The 19,864-nt window shown below is 42.7% G+C and overlaps 1 protein-coding gene across 1 annotated transcript; it reads left to right on the top strand.

Annotated features, from left to right (window-relative positions):
- Positions 1-614: 614 nt before the first annotated feature.
- On the top strand, positions 615-19,334 carry LOC149832090 (DExH-box ATP-dependent RNA helicase DExH3-like). The gene is made up of 8 exons (XM_090013154.1): positions 615-746; positions 844-984; positions 7,429-7,737; positions 17,714-17,773; positions 17,880-18,029; positions 18,139-18,249; positions 18,338-18,954; positions 19,032-19,334. The coding sequence occupies exons 1-5, from the start codon at positions 615-617 to the stop codon at positions 17,943-17,945; spliced, it is 708 nt and encodes a 235-aa protein (XP_089869280.1). The 3' UTR covers positions 17,946-18,029; positions 18,139-18,249; positions 18,338-18,954; positions 19,032-19,334.
- The last annotated feature ends 530 nt before the right edge of the window (positions 19,335-19,864 follow it).

Genomic DNA, 19,864 nt, shown 5'->3' with positions numbered 1-19,864 from the left:
TCTTACTGATTGATCCATATTTCCTTTAGAGCAGTTTCTTTTCTTTCTCACTGCAAATTCTGTTTTCTGTCTCGGGTCTGCAGGTAAAAAAAAAAACAGCCGAGTTCTGAGTTTACTTTGTTTGCTCTAAAAGTGATTTATCTTTCCGGTCTCTTAATCCTTCTTGTTTTTCACCCATTAACTATGGACTCATTCTCTTCTTCTCACTCTGGCCTATCTTCCAACTTTCTCAGTCAGCTTGTGTCTGAGAAACTGAACAATTCCAACTTTTTAACCTGGAAGAGACAAATCATCCCATTCATAAGGAGTTAGGATCTTTCTGGACATCTGGATAGCTCTGTTCCTGTCCCTCCAGAGTTCTTATCACAAGACAAGAATGGAGAGGGTGAAACTTCAATTACATTTGTTAGAAATCTAGAGTATGTATCCTGGATGAAGCGAGATCAGGCTCTGGTTGCCTACATCACTTTCACTCTGTCACAGGAGGTGCTTGTGGCAATCCCAGATGACTGCTTTGCCAGTTATGGTATCGTCTTGTTCAGACATATTCTCAAGTTTCTCAGGCTAGAATTTTATTTTTAAAGAAAGAGTTTCAAATGCTGAGGAAGGACTCCATGACGGTCATGGAGTATTTAAACAAAATGAAGACTATCACAGATCAGTTGGCCATCGTGGGTTGTGCGGTCAATGACAAAGATATGGTGCAACAGACTTTGAGCGGGCTGGGACTCGATTATCACATGATGGTTACTTCTTTGTTGTGTTTGCCAGACTTACCTACTTTTAAAGACCTTCGTGCTAAGCTCTTACAATATGAGATGACCTTGAAGGGATTCTCCGAAGGTATTCACAATCCCATTGGAGCACATGAGGTCCTTGCCACAGGTGTTACTTATGGTCAAGGACGTGGCAGGTGTGATTATCGGGAAAGGGGAGGTCAAGAGAAGAATGGACAAGGAGCCCGTGGAATTTTACCTACTCCCTGTATGTCTCCTAACCTGCAAAGGCAAAGGACGATACCTACCTGCTTTCTCTGCAACAAAATGGGGCACATCAAAGCAAATTGCTGGTATAGCCCGCAAAATCGAGGGAAACAATTGGAGACAAAAAAGGGACCAGATACATTGAAGAATACTGGGGAAGTCAAGGAGTCGTTGTTATCTGCCTTGGCTGAATTGAACATCAAATAGAATGATCACGGTACTTGGTATGTTGATTCTGGTGCAACCACCCATGTTACTGGTAAGCTCTTAAATCTTTCTCCTTATGGTGGTAGAAATAGTATTGTCACTGGAGATGGGTCTCATTACCATATTTCGCACATTGGAAATTTTGTAATTCCTATGTCCAACTCTTTTCTTGCTCTTTCAAATGTCATTCATGCTCCTAATATCAAGAAAAATATTGTTTCAGTCTCTAAACTTGTCGATGACATTAATGCTTCAGTCGAGTTTACCCTTTTTTCTGTTCATGTTAAGGACCTTCACACGAGGAAAACATTCGCTAAAGGAAAACGGCAAGGGAATATGTACATGTTTCAAGAGAATCCTTCCTCTCGTGTTCAACCTGTTGATTCCATCTTGAAGCTCACGTCATCATCTTCAGCTTCTCCTGAGAGTGTTTTTAATCTTTCTGAATGTATTGAGCTGAATCTTTGGCATGGTTGCCTGGGTCATTGTAGTAATCATTTTATTGATAAGCTTGTTTCAATCAGTCTTATTCCCAAGTCAAGTTTGAATTTAAGTGTTGAAAATAAAAAATGTTCCAGTTGTCTTCAGTGTAAGAGTCATGTTCTCCCATTTCATTCTATTAATAAAAGAGCTTCCATGTTTGGCACTAGATATTATCTCATTTTTTTTATAGCTATTCTCGATATACATGGATCTTCTTCGTGAAAAGTAAATCTAAAACCTTCAAATTGTTTCAGAATTTTCATACCTTTGTTCAAAATAAATTCTCTGAGAATATTACGTGTTTCCAATGTGATGGAGGGGGTGAGTTCTCTTCAAATGACTTTATTAATTTTCTCCAGACAAATGGAATAAGTAGGCAGGTGTCTTGCCCTCATATACCTCAACAGAATGAGATTGCTGAACGGAAGCATCACCATATTGTTGAAAGTGCAATGAGCATGATGCATGATAGTAATCTTCCTGTTACCTTTCATACATCAGCCTATGTCATAAATCGATTGCCCATGAATATCTTGGAAAACAAATCACCTCATTTTTCTTTGCATGGTGTGCATCCAAATTATCACGATTTGTGTATATTTGGGTGTGTATGTTATGTTCATGTTGACAGTTCAATGCGACACAAGTTTCAGGATAAAGCCTTACAGTGCAGATTTGTGGGATATGCTGATGATTACAAAGGATATAGATGCTATGATCCTGTGAGCAAACGCATCAAGATATCCAGAAATGTTGTGTTTGATGAATCCAATTTTGGTCATAATGTAGACACTCTTGAAATTGAAACTTACCACCCTTGGCTGAACTTAGATCTCTTTTCTAGTATTGACGATGTTTTGCTCTACAGACTGTAATCAAAGAGATGAGGCAAACATGTCTACTGTTGTGCAAAGAACTTAGGAAAGTGTGATATCTGAATCATCATTGGCTCCCGAAAGGTATAAAGGCATTGTTTACTCTCGACGTGAGAAAGAGATCTTCCCCAACCCTAATCAGGAGCTGAATTCTTTTTCTGCTTCCATTCAATCACCTGTACACAGAATGTCTACTCGGACTCGGCATCCTATTGATAGGTGGGTTAGTTATGAGAACTTCACAATGGATTTTCAACTTTTCTTAATCGCCTTGGGCAAAGAAGATCAATTCACCACGTTTTATCAAGCAGTAAATTTTAAAAGATGGATTGAAGCTATGAACGAAGAAATGGATGCTCTTCATGAGTGTGGCACTTGGGATATAGTTCTCAGACTACACAATCGAAATGTAGTTGGTTCAAAGTAGGTGTATAAGATAAAGTATAAGCCGGATGGTACTATCGAGCGATACAAGGCTCGACTGGTTGCCAAAGACTTGACACAGGAATCAGAACAAGACTATGATGAGACCTTCAGTCCAGTCTTGAAAATGGGTACTATCAGCATTATATTGTCATTGGCTATTGAGCACCAATGGACTCTTAGTGAACTGGATGTAAAAAATGATTTTCTCTATGAAACTCTGAAGGAGGAAGTATATATGGAGCAACCCACTGGGTATACTAAAGGGAACTCCAAGGAATATGTGTGCAAATTAAAGAGAGCTATATATGGTCTGAAATAGGCTTCTCGATCTTGGTTTGATAGTTTCTCTTTTGAAGCAGAAAAATATGCTTTTAGTCGGTCTCTTCTTGACCATTCCCTTTTCATATTCAAATGCAAAGATATAGTTACCCTGTTATTGATATATGTTGATGACATTATCATTACAGGTAACTCTAATGAACATATTGAACAGGTCAAAGAACTTTTGAACCATAGATTTAATATGAAAGATCTTGGTAAACTGTGATACTTTCTTGGAGTGGAAGTTGATAGGACTCCTGAAGGTATGACACTTACTCAACATAAGTGTACTATTGATGTTCTTAGCAAGGCATGTATGATAGATTGCAAGCCTCTAAGCACACCCAGTGTACTTCATCAGAAACTAAGTTCCCAAGATGGAGATTTGTATAAGGACCCTACAGGATATCGTAGGGTAGTCAGAATGCTTCAGTATCTTACCTTCACTCGACCTGACATTGTCTATTCGGTCAATCAGGTATCTCAATTCATGCATGAACCACATATTGGACATATGAAAGTTGTTAAACACATTCTTCGATATTTGAAGGGAACTATTGGCGATGGTCTTCTGTACAGAAAGAGTATGCATGACCATCACATGCATGAACTTCTTACTTACACAGATGCAGATTGGGCAGGAGATCCAGATGAGCATAGATCAGTCACAGGATATTGTGTTTCATTGGCCTAAATCTTGTCTCCTGAAGCAGTAGAAAACAAAAGGCCATTGCCAGGTCGAGCATAAAAGCTGAATACAGATCAATGGCAGCTGCTACAACCGAAGTGACATGGATCAGACACCTATTGGCAGAAGTAGGAGAATCGATTTCTAAAAGCATTCTCTTGTATGACAATCAAAGTGCTATCAACATGTCATTCAATCCCATCTACCACAGTCGTGCCAAGCATATTGAAATTGATCAGCATTTTGTAAGACAAAAGGTCGAAGAGAAGGAAATTGAACCAGAATACGTTCGGATTGCTGATCAAGTTGCTGACTTGTTTACAAAAGGACTTATCAAGAACAAATTTTGGATGTTAAAAGGCAAGTTGTTCATGGTTCAAAACCATGTACAACTTGAGGGACGGTGAAAAGATTATCACGACCGGAATGGATCTGTTTTAGTTGTATTTAAACACATGCTCATTAATGGCATGTTGTAAATTTCATACTTTGTGTAAAGGGTGTTTTTGTACCCTAATAAAAGTGTACGTGTGTATATCTAATAGAGAATGCAGCAAACCCAAATTGAGTGGGTTTTCTGCAGCCATCGATATCTCTCTCCCTTTGTGCTTCTCTTTCTCTTTTGTTGAAGGTGGGATACCATTTCTAACAACCCTTACATGAAAATAAAAAGATAAAAAACAATTATACAATGACTGAACTGCCCCGTATGGTTAGATGTATCAAAGATGAAACATAAAGGGTTTTAGTCAAAGATGAGAATATTAAGGGGAGATGAAAATATTATTTTGATAAGCTATTTAATGGAAGTCATGCTCAGGATCTTGGAGACTTGTCCATTCCTTTTCATGAGATGAATCGTGACTTCATGCGCAAGATTGAAAATAAAGAAATTACAGAGGCTTTGAAGAAAATGAAATCAAGAATGACAGTTGGCCCCGATGATATACCTATCGAGGTTTGGAAATGCTTGGGTGAGAAAGGTTTAGAATGGTTGACAAATCTTTTTAACAAGATTTGACAGACAAATAAGATGCCTAATGAGTGTAGGAAGAGTACTTTGGTCCCTCTATATAAGAATAAGGATGATATACAAGATTGCACAAACTATCGTGGTATAAAACTCATGAGTCATACTATGAAACTTTGGGAGAGGGTGATTGAGTATAGGTTGAGGAAGGTTGTCATGATAGCGGATAATCAATTTGGTTTTATGCCTGGAAGATCAACTATGGAAGCTATACATCTTCTTAGACAACTTATTGAGAGATATAGAGAGAGGAACAAAGATTTGCATATGGTTTTTATTGATTTGGAGAAGGCATACGATAGAGTACCTAAGGATGTTCTTTAGTGGACAATGATGAAGAAAGGTGTTTCTCTCAAGTACATTAGTATAATTAAAGATATGTACGAATGAGTAGTAATCATTGTCCGCACTTGTGGAGGGGTGACAACCAATTTTCTTATAACGGTTGGGTTACATCAAGGATCTGCATTAAGCCCTTTCCTATTTGCTATAGTGATGGATGAGCTTACGAGATCAATTCAAGAAAATGTGTTGTGGTGTATGTTGTTTGCTGATGATATTGTTTTGATTCATGAGTCTAGAGCTGGGGTTAATGCTAAGTTAGAATTATGGAGATAGACATTGGAAGCAAGAAGTTTTAAGTTGAGTAAGAGTAAGACATAATATATAGAATGTCGATTTAGTAAGCAACGGAGCAGTGATGGGAGTGTAGTGAAGCTTGGTGAGCAAGAAATACCGGTGGATGACTGTTTCAAATATTTGGGATCTATCATTCAAAAGTATGGAGAAATTGATGGAGATGTAAATCATAGGATAAAGGTTGGGTGGATAAAATGGAAAAGTACAACTGGAGTGTTGTGCGATCTTAGAATGCCATTGCGGTTGAAGGGAAAGTTTTATAAGACGAGAATTAGGCCCGCTTTACTATATGGTACAGAATGTTGGGCTGCCAAGAGACATCATATTCAAAAAATGAGTGTAGCTGAGATGCGTATGCTTAGATGGATGTGTGGAAATACAATAAAAGATAAGATTCAAAACGAGGAGATACGTAAGAAGGTAAGCGTTGCATCCATTGAAAATAAGATGAGAGAGAATCGTTTACGGTGGTTTGGACATATTCGGCGAAGGCCTAATGATGCTCCAGTTAGAAGGATGGAGAAATGGGAAAATATATTAGTTAAAAGAGGTCGGAGTAGGCCTAGGAAGACTTGGATGTAGATGATAGGAAAGGATATGAATGCTTTGAACCTCACCGAGGACATGACATTGGATAGAAATGATTGGAGGAGAAGGATTCATGTGGAAGACCCAGAATGATTTTATTTTTTGGTTCATATCGCCGACCCCAATTGTTTTGGAATGAAGGCATAGTTGTTGTTGTTGTAAAAAGAAAAAAATGCCCCTACAATGGAAAACCTTTTACAATGATAAAACATCATATATATATATATAATTTAACAATGGGTACTTGAAAATCCAAATGTACCATTGTGTCACTGATACTTTGAGATGCTGGTATTGGGTGCTTCTGGGTACTGCTACATATAGACATGTTATATAGTATAAGGATACATCATATATGACTATACTTTATTGTAAGTTTTTTCATATGTGTTGGTTTAGTTCTCTATTTGCAGCAAAATATATATTTGTATGTATGTGCAACACATACAAGCTAGCGGTTCTTGCATACCCTTCTTTTGGGGAACATGTCATACTGCGTACTAGCACCCATACCTGAAATTTTTTTTCCTTTTTTTTACATTTTAAGTGTCAAATAAACCATCTTTGGGAATTTTTGTAAATGCACCCTATGTACTGAAATAAGTCCATCATGTGTTTTCACACCTGACTGGTTTTTTTTGGGGGGGTCTTTTATTCAAAATATCATTTCCTCCCCCTCCTTTGCTAAAGCTATCACTTTCTTATCATATTTATAGATACGGATCTTGATTCTATCCAGATTCAAATCAGTCCTCTTTTTTATGTGTCTATACTGTCCATGCCTGTACCTGTGTGACATAAGTCACAGATAAGGCTACAGATTTGCAATTTTGCATACCAAGTCTGACCAAATTAGATGGTTGAAAATGCCTTTATTCTGGAAATAAAATATTGTCCCCAAATTAGATGACATAAATTAAATACGCTTTTCCTCTTATTTTTCCTTTGCAAATAGTTGTTTTGCACATTGGCCTTATTATGAAATTGGTGCATACTTGTTGCTACCTACATCTTTTGAATATAAAGACGTTTTATGTACATTTTTCAGTATTTCTGAGCTTTAGCTGTTATTAATACTATTACTGTTGTTACCTGTAAGTTGTAAGTATATTGTTAAAATTCATGCTTAGTTTTTTGGCTCTTTGGATTTGTTTCTTATGAAGGTATTGTTATTTTCTTCACTTTCAGCTTGCTGAGTCTGCAAAATCACAGTTCTCGGCTAAGGATTACAGTGATCATCTTGCATTGGTTCAAGCATATGGTGGTTGGAAAAATTCTGATGGAGAAGGTGCTGGTTATGAACACTGCTGGAAGAACTTTCTTTCAGCTCAAACAATGCGGGCCATTGATTTCCTTCGGAAACAGTTTCTTTCGCTTCTCAAGGATACAGGTCTTGTTGGTGATAATGCTGATGTTTGCAATATGTGGAGTTACTATGAATATCTCATTCGGTCAGTTATATGTGCTGGTTTGTATCCTGGAGTTTGTTCTGTTGTGGTAAGGATTTCTCTCCTTTTCAAAATATGATATATAGCAGTTGATATTAAACATTGAAATTTTGCAGCTGAATGTGTCCTTGCAAGTAGGCCTCTTGTTTAAATGTTGTGTTTGGGTTAATGGCTTTTCTCCGGAGACACCAAAGGAACATTCCTTCGGACAACATTTCTATCACTAGTGCAAATAAAGTTGAAAATTTTATTAGGTCGAATTAGTTAAATCAGGAACACAACGATATTCATATATGTATAAAGTCATGCGATTTCTTCAAGTTGTGACTAAGGCATGCGGATTTGGTGGCCACTCTAGAACTGGGTAACAGTATTAATGCATATGTGCAGAATCTTCAATTTCAGGATCTTGAGATCATGATTACAGAAAATGGAATTAATGTCCAATAAAAATTAGAGGAGAATTCTGGATGTCAAAGCTTGACATAATTTTATCTTCAAACTACTAAAAAGGAGTTTCAGAGTAATTGGGTTTATTCTGTGTGAGTCTGATGCAAGAAGTTGCCTGGCATAACCTTATTGATGGTGGTACTCCAGAGATCTGGTGTTTGGGTACTTCTAGGTGCTGCATATATATCATTATGTATATGTATTGCATATTTTTTTAAATTTATGTAGTATATTCTCTGTATTTATCATGGCTGCCTCCGTGTGATTAGGGCCAATTTTGATGGTTGATTTCTTAATAAATATGATGGTTCTGGCCCAGATGTGAAATTAACCTAGCATATTGTTGCAAACCTTTTGTTACATTGGTTGCCATGAGCCCCTGGGTATATAATCACAGTAAAGTAGCATTGTTGGAGCTGTGCACCTGTGTACTTAGCCTGAAACTATATCTATTGTTTATCATCTTTCTGTTTCTAATGTATGGATTATCCTCACTTCACGTTAACTCCAGCTCAAACATTATACCATTTGGTTTTGGCCGCCTTGTTAGGCAACATTTTGCCAAACTACAGTTTTCCCAAGCTTATTTGTTCTTGTATCTTGGAATAGCCACAGGCAATTCATTGTTCTACCAGGGTTGACTTTTGCTCCGTGGCTGATAATGTAGCTGAATTCGTCTTTTCATGGTGAACACTAATGGCTGAAGTCTAGATCCACAAATCATTCAGAATGCAATTACTATCTACTTGATGCTCTATAGCTGAACAAACTGAAATCGAAAAGGAAAAACTGAAATTGATAAGCATTTCATTCATGAAAAGATTAGAAACTTGTTAATGTTGCATTCATTTATTATGGCTGTTCTCTTGTTTTCAAGGGTATTATCATGATACACAATACAGTCCACAAATTCATGTAGCAAAATATAGTAGGTAAAGGACATTTGATGCAAATAACCGGTTGCAGAACTTCATTTCTTGGATCTTTTTTTCCATTTTGTCTTCATTCTGGTATTATCATGATACACAATACAGTCCACAAATTCATGTAGCAAAATATAGTAGGCAAAGGACATTTGATGCAAATAACCGGTTGCAGAACTTCATTTCTTGGATCTTCTTTTCCATTTTGTCTTCATTCTGGAAAATTTGTATAATCAGCCTATGAAACTGCCAAATTAAGGGATTAATAAATTCAAATAGTTGGAAAGTAGAAAGGATGACAACTTCGAGAAAGAATCTTCATGCATCTCCCAAGAAAGAAAGAAAGTTTAGATATGGCAGCACTATGCGATGTCTAGTGGGTGTTGTCACATAGGTATGGGTGTGGGTACATGTGATGTGTGTGTATGTGCGTGCACATGCACTTGTGTGTGTATATAAGTATTTTCCTAATAAAAGTATGTATGCATGTATGTGTGTATATCAAACACCACACAGGAATGGATGAATGTGACCCTCTAAGCACCTTAAAAACGGATGCAAATGATTCCACATAACAATTATCAGATTGCATTGTGGAAGAATCATCCACATTGGTTGAGTTTGGATCAGTTCAGATCCTAAACTGGTCTAACCCGCAGCCATAAAGTACCAGTGCCAGTAGCCGTGTTGACATGGCTGACACAGGTATGGCACCCCTCTGAAAGTATCCATATTACATAGGGTAAGTGGCTAGGATCCAGGGATACAATCATATTTACTAAGTTTCTAATATCCCTTGTATATAAGGGAATACAGAACGGGAGTCAAAATGGAATATTTGTGTGACATAGTGATGCAGCCGCGTTGGAGGAGGAGTGAAACAATGGCCACCGTGAATCGGTGGCTGAACTCTTTATTAAACTCAACAAATGTTTCAATGAACAATGAGAAAATGCAATAAGCAATAAAGAATGTAAAGGAAAACAGTAGGCAGAAAGAAAACAGGAAAAACTGCAAGAAGGTAAAAGACGGCTGGAGTTTCAATCTTCTCTGCCTCCACGCAACCCTAGGCAGGGCCTTTTAAAGGCTGTGTACTGGACCTGGGTCGTGGGTCCAGATTTGGATCCGACCCACGATCCGGGTCAGCCTCTATCTGCAGCTGGTTCTGGGGCGTGCGAACTCCACCACGCCTGACGTAGGTGCGCAGGGGTACCTCCCTGCATCGTGGTTCCGTCCCTGCAAGTGAGTCATATGCGCGGGGTCCTTCATCTGCCCTTTGTGGCGGATCGGGTGGCACGATGGACCCAATCGGGTCCTGCCCTGCATCATTCTCCCCTGGTTGGGAAGAAGTCGGCTCTGTCGACTTGTTGTTGCCACAGTAAGCATATAGATCAGCCACGTTAAAAATAGGGGAAATATGCCAATCATCGGGCAACTCAAGGAGGTAAGCATTCGAACCCAATCGCTGAAGGATCCTAAAAGGGCCATACTTCTTAGGGCTTAATTTGCTATAGGTGCCTACAGGAAAACGCTCTGGACGCAGATACACCCAGACAAGTTGACCGACCTCGAAATGGACATCACGACGACCCTGATCTACGAAAGCTTTGTAGGTCTCGTAGCTTTCAACAAGTTTGGCCCGGACTTGTCTGTGAACGTCACGCATATATTCAACGGCATCAAAGGCATCCGGAGCTGGTGCTGAGAGATCTGACACAGGGGCTAGGTCAACGACATGGGTGGGAGACCGACCATACACTACCTGGAACGAAGATTTACCAGTAGAACGGTTAATAGAGTTGTTATAGGCGAACTCGGCTTGGGGCAATACGAGATCCCAAGTTTTGACATTTTCGCCCACTAGGCTCCGTAACAAATTTCCTAAGGTGCGGTTCACAACTTCGGTTTGGCCATCAGTCTGGGGGTGATACGCACTACTGAATTGAAGCTTAGTTTTCAACAGGGCCCATAACGATTTCCAAAAGTGGCTCATAAAACGCGTGTCGCGATCGGACGTGATTGTGTGAGGTAGACCGTGGAAACGGGCAACGTCCTTGAAATAATATGAGGCGACTAAAGAGGCATCGGTGGTGCGCTTGCACGGAACAAAGATAGTCATTTTGGAGAACCGGTCAACAACTACTAAAATTGAATCAAAACGACGTGGTGTGCGGGGAAGGCCCACGATAAAATCCATGGATACATGCTCCCACGGCCGTTCAGGAATGGGTAACGGGGTATACAAACCACTATTCTGACAATGACCCTTGGACACTTGACACACATGACAGCCTTGGATGAACTTGACAACATCTTTGCGCATTTTGGGCCAAAAGTATCGTTCATCTAAGAGAGCGAACGTCTTATCATGCCCGAAATGCCCTGCTAACCCTCCTTCATGTAATTCAGAAATCAACTGAAGTCTAAGGGAGAAATTGGGCACACATAATTGGTTACCACGGAAGAGGTAGCCATTATGAATACAAAAGCGGGGGTCGAGGGTGCGATCTGAGGAGAGGCACTCTTCCCAGACTTTGTGAAAATCAGGGTCCGTAGGGTATAACTCTTTGCATTGTTCAAAACCAATGACCTGCACTGACATAGTCATCAGAAGGCTGTTCTTCCTACTAAGAGCGTCAGCCACCTTGTTCAGGGTACCAGATTGATGCCGAAGCGAAAAGGTGTACTCTTGCAAGAAGTTGACCCACTTGGCATGACGAGCACTCAACTTCTTTTGACTGTTCAGATACTTTAAAGCCTCATGGTTCGTGTACAAAACAAATTCCTTATAAATGAGATAATGTCTCCAATAACGAAGGGCTTGTACAACGACATAGAACTCAACATCGTAAGTGGAGTATTGGCACCTGGCCTGAGTCAGCTTTTCACTAAAGAAGGCAACGGGCCTACGATTCTGACTCAAGACAGCGCCAATCCCCACTTTAGAGGCATCACATTCAACCTCAAAGACTGCACTAAAATCTGGGAGAGCTAAGACAGGAGCACTGGTCATTTTGTCTTTGATGATCGTAAAGGCTTTGCTAGCCGCGAGCGTCCAATGAAAACTAGTACCTTTTAGGCACTCCGTGATGGGGGCCATAAGGGTACTAAAATTTCTCACGAAACGTCGGTAAAAAGTGGCTAACCCGTGGAAACTATGGATCTCTCCTATAGTCTTTGGGGTAGGCCAATCGACGATCGCGCAAACTTTTGCGGGTCGGCCTTGACGCCATCAGATGACACAATAAACCCTAAGAACACAACACTGGACGTCATAAACTCACACTTCTTGGCATTGGCATACAATTTTTCCTTTCTCAAAATATCTAAGACTTGACGCAGGTGACTCAAATGCTCGGACAATGAGGAACTATAGATCAAAATGTCGTCAAAGTAGACAACAACAAACTTCCCAATACACGGGCGCAAGACTTGGGTCATCATGTTCATAAAGGTACTTGGGGCATTAGATAACCCAAACGGCATGACTAACCACTCGTACAATCCATCATGTGTCTTGAATGCCGTTTTTCACTCGTCCCCTTCGCATATACGAATCTGGTGATACCCGCTTTTTAGATCTATTTTAGAGAAAATGGAGGCACCAAGCAACATATCAAACATGTCATCCAAACGAGGAATGGGAAAACGATATTTGACTGTGATGCGATTGATCGCACGACTATCAACACACATGCGCATGGACCCATCTTTCTTAGGAGTAAGGCGGGAACGGCACAAGGACTAACACTCTCGCGAATGAAACCCTTTTGCAGCAATTGTTGAACCTGTCTTAATAACTCAGTATGCTCAGTGGGGTTCATGCGATATGCGGGAAGGTTGGGTAGACTCGACCCTGGCACAAAGTCAATGGCATGCTGAACTACCCTTGCCGAAGGTAATCCATCAGGTAGTTCATCGGGCATAATGTCGCGGAACTCCTCTAGAAGAGGGGCAACGTCCGCGGGAATGGACACGGACGAACTCATCACTGGTTTTGCCACTAGGGCATAACAATAGCCATCTTCCTGACAATGGTCCAGGAAGAGCCGGTACGAGAGGCCTGCGATTCGGGGAACTCGCTTAGGTTTGTCTACAGTGGGGAAACCAGTCTCCTTGATAGGTAAAAGGACTATCCTATGGTCATTAAAGACAAAGGAGTATGTGTTCTTGCGGCCATCATGAGTTGTCTGGCGATCGAACTGCCAGGGACGTCCCAAGAGAATGTGACACGCGTGCATAGGGGCTACATCACACCACACCTCATCGTGGTAGTGTTCCCCCATGGAAAACCGGACTAGGCATCGCTGAGTGATGGGAACCTCATTTCCTTTCTTGAACCAGGCCATCTTATAGGGTTGGGACAACTTTTCGGTGTTGAGTTTCAAGGTAGACACCACACTCTCAGACACCATGTTCTCACATGCTCCGGTATCAATGATGACATCACAAGCGTGCCCCTCACAGTTGCACCGGGTCCTAAAAATGTTATTCCTTAGCCATTTCGATGGGGCCGATTCTCGGGGTGTGGTCAACACATGACGGATGGACAACAAACTTTCGACGTTGCCGTCGAACTCTATAACTCCCCTCTCATCCTCAATCTCAACTAATGAATTGTCATCACTATCACTCTCACTTGCGGACTCGACAATTCCTTCAACAAGATGGGTGTTCCTGTTCACGGTTGGACACTTGGACGCGACATGTCCTAACTCTTGACACCTAAAACAACGAAGGGTCGACTCACTAGGTTTAGCTTTGGACCGGGTGTGGAAAGCTGGGCCAGACTGGTCAGGTTTGCTAAGGTCTGCTTTAGGCTTTGAATCACTAGGGGAGCTTGCTCCCCTGGGTGGGAAACTCGGCTTGGGTCGACTGGGGGGCTCACTACGGGTCGTCCTATATTCTTGCCTTTGCTTCAGCTTGTCCTCGATATTCATGGCATAACTGTTGGCTTGATCTAATGTCTCAACTGTGACACAAGTAAAATCATCAGAGATAGCAGGACGGAGACCCGAATTGTACCTCGTGACCTGCTGACGAGCTGTTTCCTCGATCTGCACATGCAGGGAAAGACGATGGAACTCCGCGGTGTACTCTGCTACAGTTCGGGAACCTTGGCGCAGGGTCAGGTATTCCTTGTAGGCTCGCTCGGCGTGATCCGAAGGCACGAACTTTGACTACATCAGTCTTTGCATTTCCTCCCACGACTGTACGCGCTCTAACCCCTGCCGCTCCCTTGATCGTTGGAGCTCCACCCACCATGTCTGTGCTAGGCCTCTCAATCGCGTAGACGCTAGCGAGACACGACGATGTTCAGCGACGTTGTGATAGTCGAAGAAGAACTGCACTGCATAAGACCAGTCGAAAAACTGTTCCGCGTCGAATCGCCCTGCAAACTCCGGAAGATCCAGTTTTACGCCATAGGTGGAGGAGTGGTCTGGTGCTCTCTGTTGTCGCGGCTCCACCATCCCTGCAGGATGCTCGTTCCAGAAAATGTCGTCGTCCCATGCTGCTTCATTGCCCGTAGGGTGTTATGGCTCACCGGGATGCTGGTGCTGTCGAACTCTCCCGATAGGGGGTCGGCGGTCAGGGCGCGCCAGTTCCTGCTGACATTGCCTCGGTCTGGTTTGCCCGTGGGCGGGCACCATCTGCGGCCTGTATTGTGGTACTGGAATGACGGGAAGTCCAAGGTAGGGGGGAGGGTTCGGGTGAGGTTCTGGTTCCTGGCGGGTAGAATTAGTATAATATGGTTGTGGATTAGGAGTATGGTGTTGGGCCGGATGTTGTGTTGGGTTCTGGGTCAGGGTTGGGTAAACATGTGGGTTTGGGTATGGGTATGGGTATGGGGTTTGATGGGTATATGGATGGGTTGACTCGCTCGATGGGATGTGGATCGGGCCCATTCCTACACTACTCGTTGGACCCAGATATGGATGGGAAAGATCAAGGATCGAGTTTTGGGGATGATAGGCTTGGTCTGAACTCGATCCCCGATCCAAGAGATTATGGGTCTGGTTTTGACCCAGCTCAAATCCAAACTGGAGCTCCGTCCGGGTCCGATATGGGCTAGGGTCGGCATGAGATCTACTTTGTAGGTCAAAATTACTGGGTTGGTTCTGGTTCGGGGTTGCCCGCGCACCTGAACCAACTAGGTAGGTTGGGTAAGGAGGTCTAGACCAGGGTTACCGGAAGCGCCTAGCTAAAAGGGGAAGCGCGCTTCCCCCGAAGCGCGCTTCGGAAGCACGAAACCTCGCGCTTCCGAAGCGTGGGGGGAAGCGTCCCCCTTTTTTGGGAAGCGCGTTTCCCTTTAATGGGGGACGCACTTCCCTTTAATGGGAAGCGCGCTTCCCATCACGCTTCCCCCACGCTTCCCCTGTTTTTTTCATTTTTTTTGTATTTTTTATTTTTATTTTTTTCGCTTCCCCCTCGCTTCCGAGACGCTTCCTAGGTCGCTTCCGAGACACTTCCTGAATCGCTCCTAAGTGGTCCCACGCTTCCTCGCTTCCCGCTCCCGCTTCCCGTATCGCTTCCCGCTCCCGCTTCCTCAACTGCCAACCATGGTCTAGACGCAAACCCGCTCTCTGGGACCCAAGGGTTGGTCCCATCGAAACGGGCCTATGCCCTGCTGGAACAAAACCCGAGTTGGACCCTCTGATGTCAGGTCCCCCCAAATGGGTCTGGCCCGCTCCCGCTCGTAGAGGTACCATTTCGGAGCCTCCCCGTGCGGGATCGGGAGGGAGAGATGGCTCTCCCCTGATTCGTACAGACGAACCTGGGTCTACAACTGGGCCCAGCGTGATGCTGGGGCCCTGTCGACCCAAGTCCAGTTGTTGCGCATCGCGCGTGGTGCCCTGCCACGAGGCCGGACCTGCAGGTGGGCCCAGCGCAAGGCTGGGACCCTGCAGGTTTGGGTCGACCTGCAGCGTAGCCCCAGGTACGCGCGACCACTCGCCGGGACTGGCAGGTGTCCCCTGCACACTGCTGGGTCCCTGCAGGTTCGGTCCTACCTGCGATCCCAACGCAGGGAGGCGCGGTTTAGCTGGTGGGGCTGTTACCAGAGGGTTGCTGCTCATCGGGGCTCCCTGTGTTGCTGCGCGTTATTCATATCAGGGGCGAGGGCTGTCGCCGGCAGGAATGTGGTGCTTTGACCCTGCTGGTGTTGTGTTGGCTGCAGGGATGCGGTAAAGCTGGGAAGTGGACCTGCTGCTGCGCCCTCGACGGGGCCTACGCACAATGTTGCGCACGGCTCTTGGGGTTTCTCGAGTGTCGTCATGCGATCTTCAAACCCGTCCATCCTCTTTGACAGGCCGGCGATATCCCTACTCATTCACATCATGTTTTCTTGGATTTTCGTCAATACATCCATGACACGCAATAATGGGTCTTCGCTGCCGGCCTCCTCACGTTCCTCGCCTCGCACCGGATCGCTCCCTGCTTCAAGAGCCATCTCGCTGATGAAGATGGGTGCGGCTCTGATACCACTTTGATGCAGCCGCGTTGGAGGAGGAGTGAAACAATGGCCACCGTGAATCGGTGGCTGAACTCTTTATTAAACTCAACAAATGTTTCAATGAACAATGAGAAAATGCAATAAGCAATAAAGAATGTAAAGGAAAACAGTAGGCAGAAAGAAAACAGAAAAAACTGCAAGAAGGTAAAAGACGGCTGGAGTTTCAATCTTCTCTACCTCCACGCAACCCTAGGCAGGGCCTTTTAAAGGCTGTGTACTGGACCTGGGTCGTGGGTCCAGATTTGGATCCGACCCACAATCGGGGTCAGCCTCTATCTGCAGCTGGTTCTGGGGCGTGCGAACTCCACCACGCCTGACGTAGGTGCGCAGGGGTACCTCCCTGCGTCGTGGTTCCGTCCCTGCAAGTGAGTCATATGCGCGGGGTCCTTCATCTGCCCTTTGTGGCGGATCGGGTGGCACGATGGACCCAATCGGGTCCTGCCCTGCATCACATAGGTGAGTGGTGATTGAGATGTCCACTTAACTTCGTCAATATCAAATGTATCAACACATGCACATGCATGTGTGCACACAGACACGTGAAGAATAATATTTAAACACATGATACCCAAAAAAGAAGATTTGCATTGCTGGCCGCTAGTATTCCTATGATTTATTTATGCATTTATTTTTTTACACTGTCTACTTTCCATATACTTGGTTACTTTTCAGCTTTTAAAATGCTGTGCTGCTACTATTTGCAAGTATGTTTCTCAATGGACCTTACTGTGTACAAAATCTCATAATCCATTAAAAGTGGGAGCTTTTATTTGTGTGACGTCTTGCTTGACCATTTATAAGGATCTAGACGAAGGTAGGTTGGTGTGACTGTTAACATGCCATAATTGGGCTAATCTTGTGAAATTTTTTTCTTGTCTATCATCCTAATCTTCCTTGGCTCTTGAACATGGCTTGCAAAGTTAAGTTTTGCTGCAAGTTCAGTTTTTTTTTTTTGTTGCATATGCCTGTCGTTGTAGGGAGCATACAAAACCCTCTACGCTCAAATGATTTGATGACAGTTCTGAACCTGGCTATCTTGTGAACATCATAAATATTTCTGTGCATGGCAAGTTCCATGCTTGAGCATCTGGGTGTAATCTTTAAATTCCACTGATAATGTTGATATCATTATATTACAGAACAAAGAAAAGTCAATTGCTTTGAAGACAATGGAGGATGGTCAAGTCCTGCTTTACTCTGTAAGTTCCTTTTTCTTTTCCCTTTTTTTGGTGTGTGTGAGAATGCGCGTGCAAGTTTTGTGCAATTTTAAGTTTCACCAATATTTTTCCTTGCATTTGCTTTCAGAATTCAGTCAATGGACGGGAACAAAGAATTCCCTATGCATGGCTAGTTTTCAATGAGAAAGTGTAAGTGAACACAGTGTTCCTTCGTGATTCAACAGCGATCTCTGATTCTACCCTTCTACTGTTTGGGGGAGATATTTCTCGAGGACTTGTGAGTTCCTATCAATCCCTTTGGTTTTGCTGCTGATAGAATTGTAGTTAACCTGCTTGTCATTTATGGAAGCTTTCTTTACTCAACCTTTTGCTGCTTCCTTGCACAGGATGGGCATTTGAAAATGCTAGGGGGTTACTTGGAATTCTGCATGAAGCCTGGCTTGGCGGAATTGTATATTTGCCTCAAAAGAGAGCTTGATTAACTAATTCAGAAGAAAGTGCGTCTAGAACCATTCATTTTCTGTTGCAATTATTGTCATCTGTCATAGCTACTGACTACTTGCCTTTCATGGCTATGTAACACAGCTTGTGACTCCGAGAATGGACCTTCATGTCTATGAGAATCTCATGTCTTCAGTCAGATTGCTGGTCTCTGAAGATTCATGTCAAGGCAGGTTTGTTTTTGGACGTGAGGTTTTCAAGCATAAAACGTCAGGATCAGCATTGTTTCAAAAACCTGGTTTTGGTCCTGGGGGCGACAATTCTAAGAGCCAGTTGCAAACATTGGTGGTAAGGGCAGGACACGAAGCACCAACTTATCAGACAAAGCAATTAAAGAACAACCAATTCAGAGCTATAGTTGAGTTCAACGGGATGCAGTTCGTTGGAAATCCATGCCAGAACAAAAAACTTGCAGAGAAAGATGCAGCTAGTGAGGCGTTGCGATGGCTGACTGGCAGTACAGCCTCTACTCATGAAGAGATTGAGAATATGTCCTTGCTACTGACGAAGAGCAAGAAGCATCAACAGAGAAGAATCTGAAACTCTTTAAGGACTATGCACAGGAATTAAACTCCAGAATTGGCCTTGTCTGACTTCGGAGTCCCCTCTGTGAATATATATGGTAGGTCCAAGAGGGTCCTTCTCTGATCTTCTTGATTGCAAGCTGGGGTCAGAAAAGGTCGCAGCCGAAGCATATGAAGGTTCGTGTCTTTCCATATACTGAGACAAATGTTTTGGCTTTCCATTCATCTGGCTAAGATTTATGTATGGTTCTCAGATATTTGGGAAAGCATCTGTTTGGTAGCGTGATTTGGGGACAAGCAGAAATAAGATTCGAGTTCTGCAGCTAAAGAGGGGCGGAGCTTGGAGGCATTTTCAGGTCAGCAGAACAAACATGGTTAAACAGTATGGTTTGCAAAAATCACGTGTATATTCCCATCATCATTACTAGCACTAATTGCCTGATACCACCATATTGTAACTCGATATCCACATAAATGAAACTATGGTTTTGTCAAGAAGTGTTCTCCTTAGTGCTGAATATGGATGTCTTGAGTGATTAAAGCTTAGATTTTTTTTCTTTTCTTTTTTGAATAATTCTTGGCATGTTATTCTGTTGGATATCGAGTTCTCTTCATCGAAATTTGAAAATCAATAAACAGAAGATTAGCAAAAGGATTAAAATAGCTTTCAATAGATGAAAATATGGTCTGATGTTCTGTTTAGACATGCTGAGAATTTTGTCATCTGATGAAAAGAATTTTGTCATCTGATGAAAATTTTGTCATCTGTTTAGACATGCTGAGAATGACTAATGTTGAAGACTAAAGCCTAATGTTGGTGGGCTATGCATGTATAAGGTTAAACGTGGTGGTTGTATTGGTAATTCCCCTTGCCTATCAAGTTAGGCCTTGTCTGACCAAGACAGGTTGACAGGTACGACGCTTGAGCATACTCACCAATGCCTGTTCTTGGTATTATTTGGCAATGAAAATCTGGGAAGATTTAAGGAAAAAATTCACATTTTATAAAACTTGGGAAATCATGGTAGCCAGCAATGAAGTATTGCGAGTTCATTGGGAATTTTGTGTTTTGAAAATTTCTCTTCAT

This window comes from Nuphar pumila, chromosome 7 (genome assembly GCF_984573655.1).
Source record: "Nuphar pumila chromosome 7, dmNupPumi1.hap1.1, whole genome shotgun sequence".
In the NCBI taxonomy this organism is placed as follows: Eukaryota; Viridiplantae; Streptophyta; class Magnoliopsida; order Nymphaeales; family Nymphaeaceae; genus Nuphar; species Nuphar pumila.
Note: the sequence above shows the minus strand (reverse complement) of the source record. Positions and strands in the feature narration are given on the sequence as shown.

Bases quoted from the DNA above. Each gene is read 5' to 3' on its own strand.
- LOC149832090 (XM_090013154.1), top strand. From the start codon at position 615: ATGACGGTCATGGAGTATTTAAACAAAATGAAGACTATCACAGATCAG. The intron at 747-843 runs GTTACTTCTTTG...GATTCTCCGAAG, and splicing joins GACTCGATTATCACATGATG to GTATTCACAATCCCATTGGA. The intron at 7,738-17,713 runs GTAAGGATTTCT...ATTATATTACAG, and splicing joins CTGGAGTTTGTTCTGTTGTG to AACAAAGAAAAGTCAATTGC.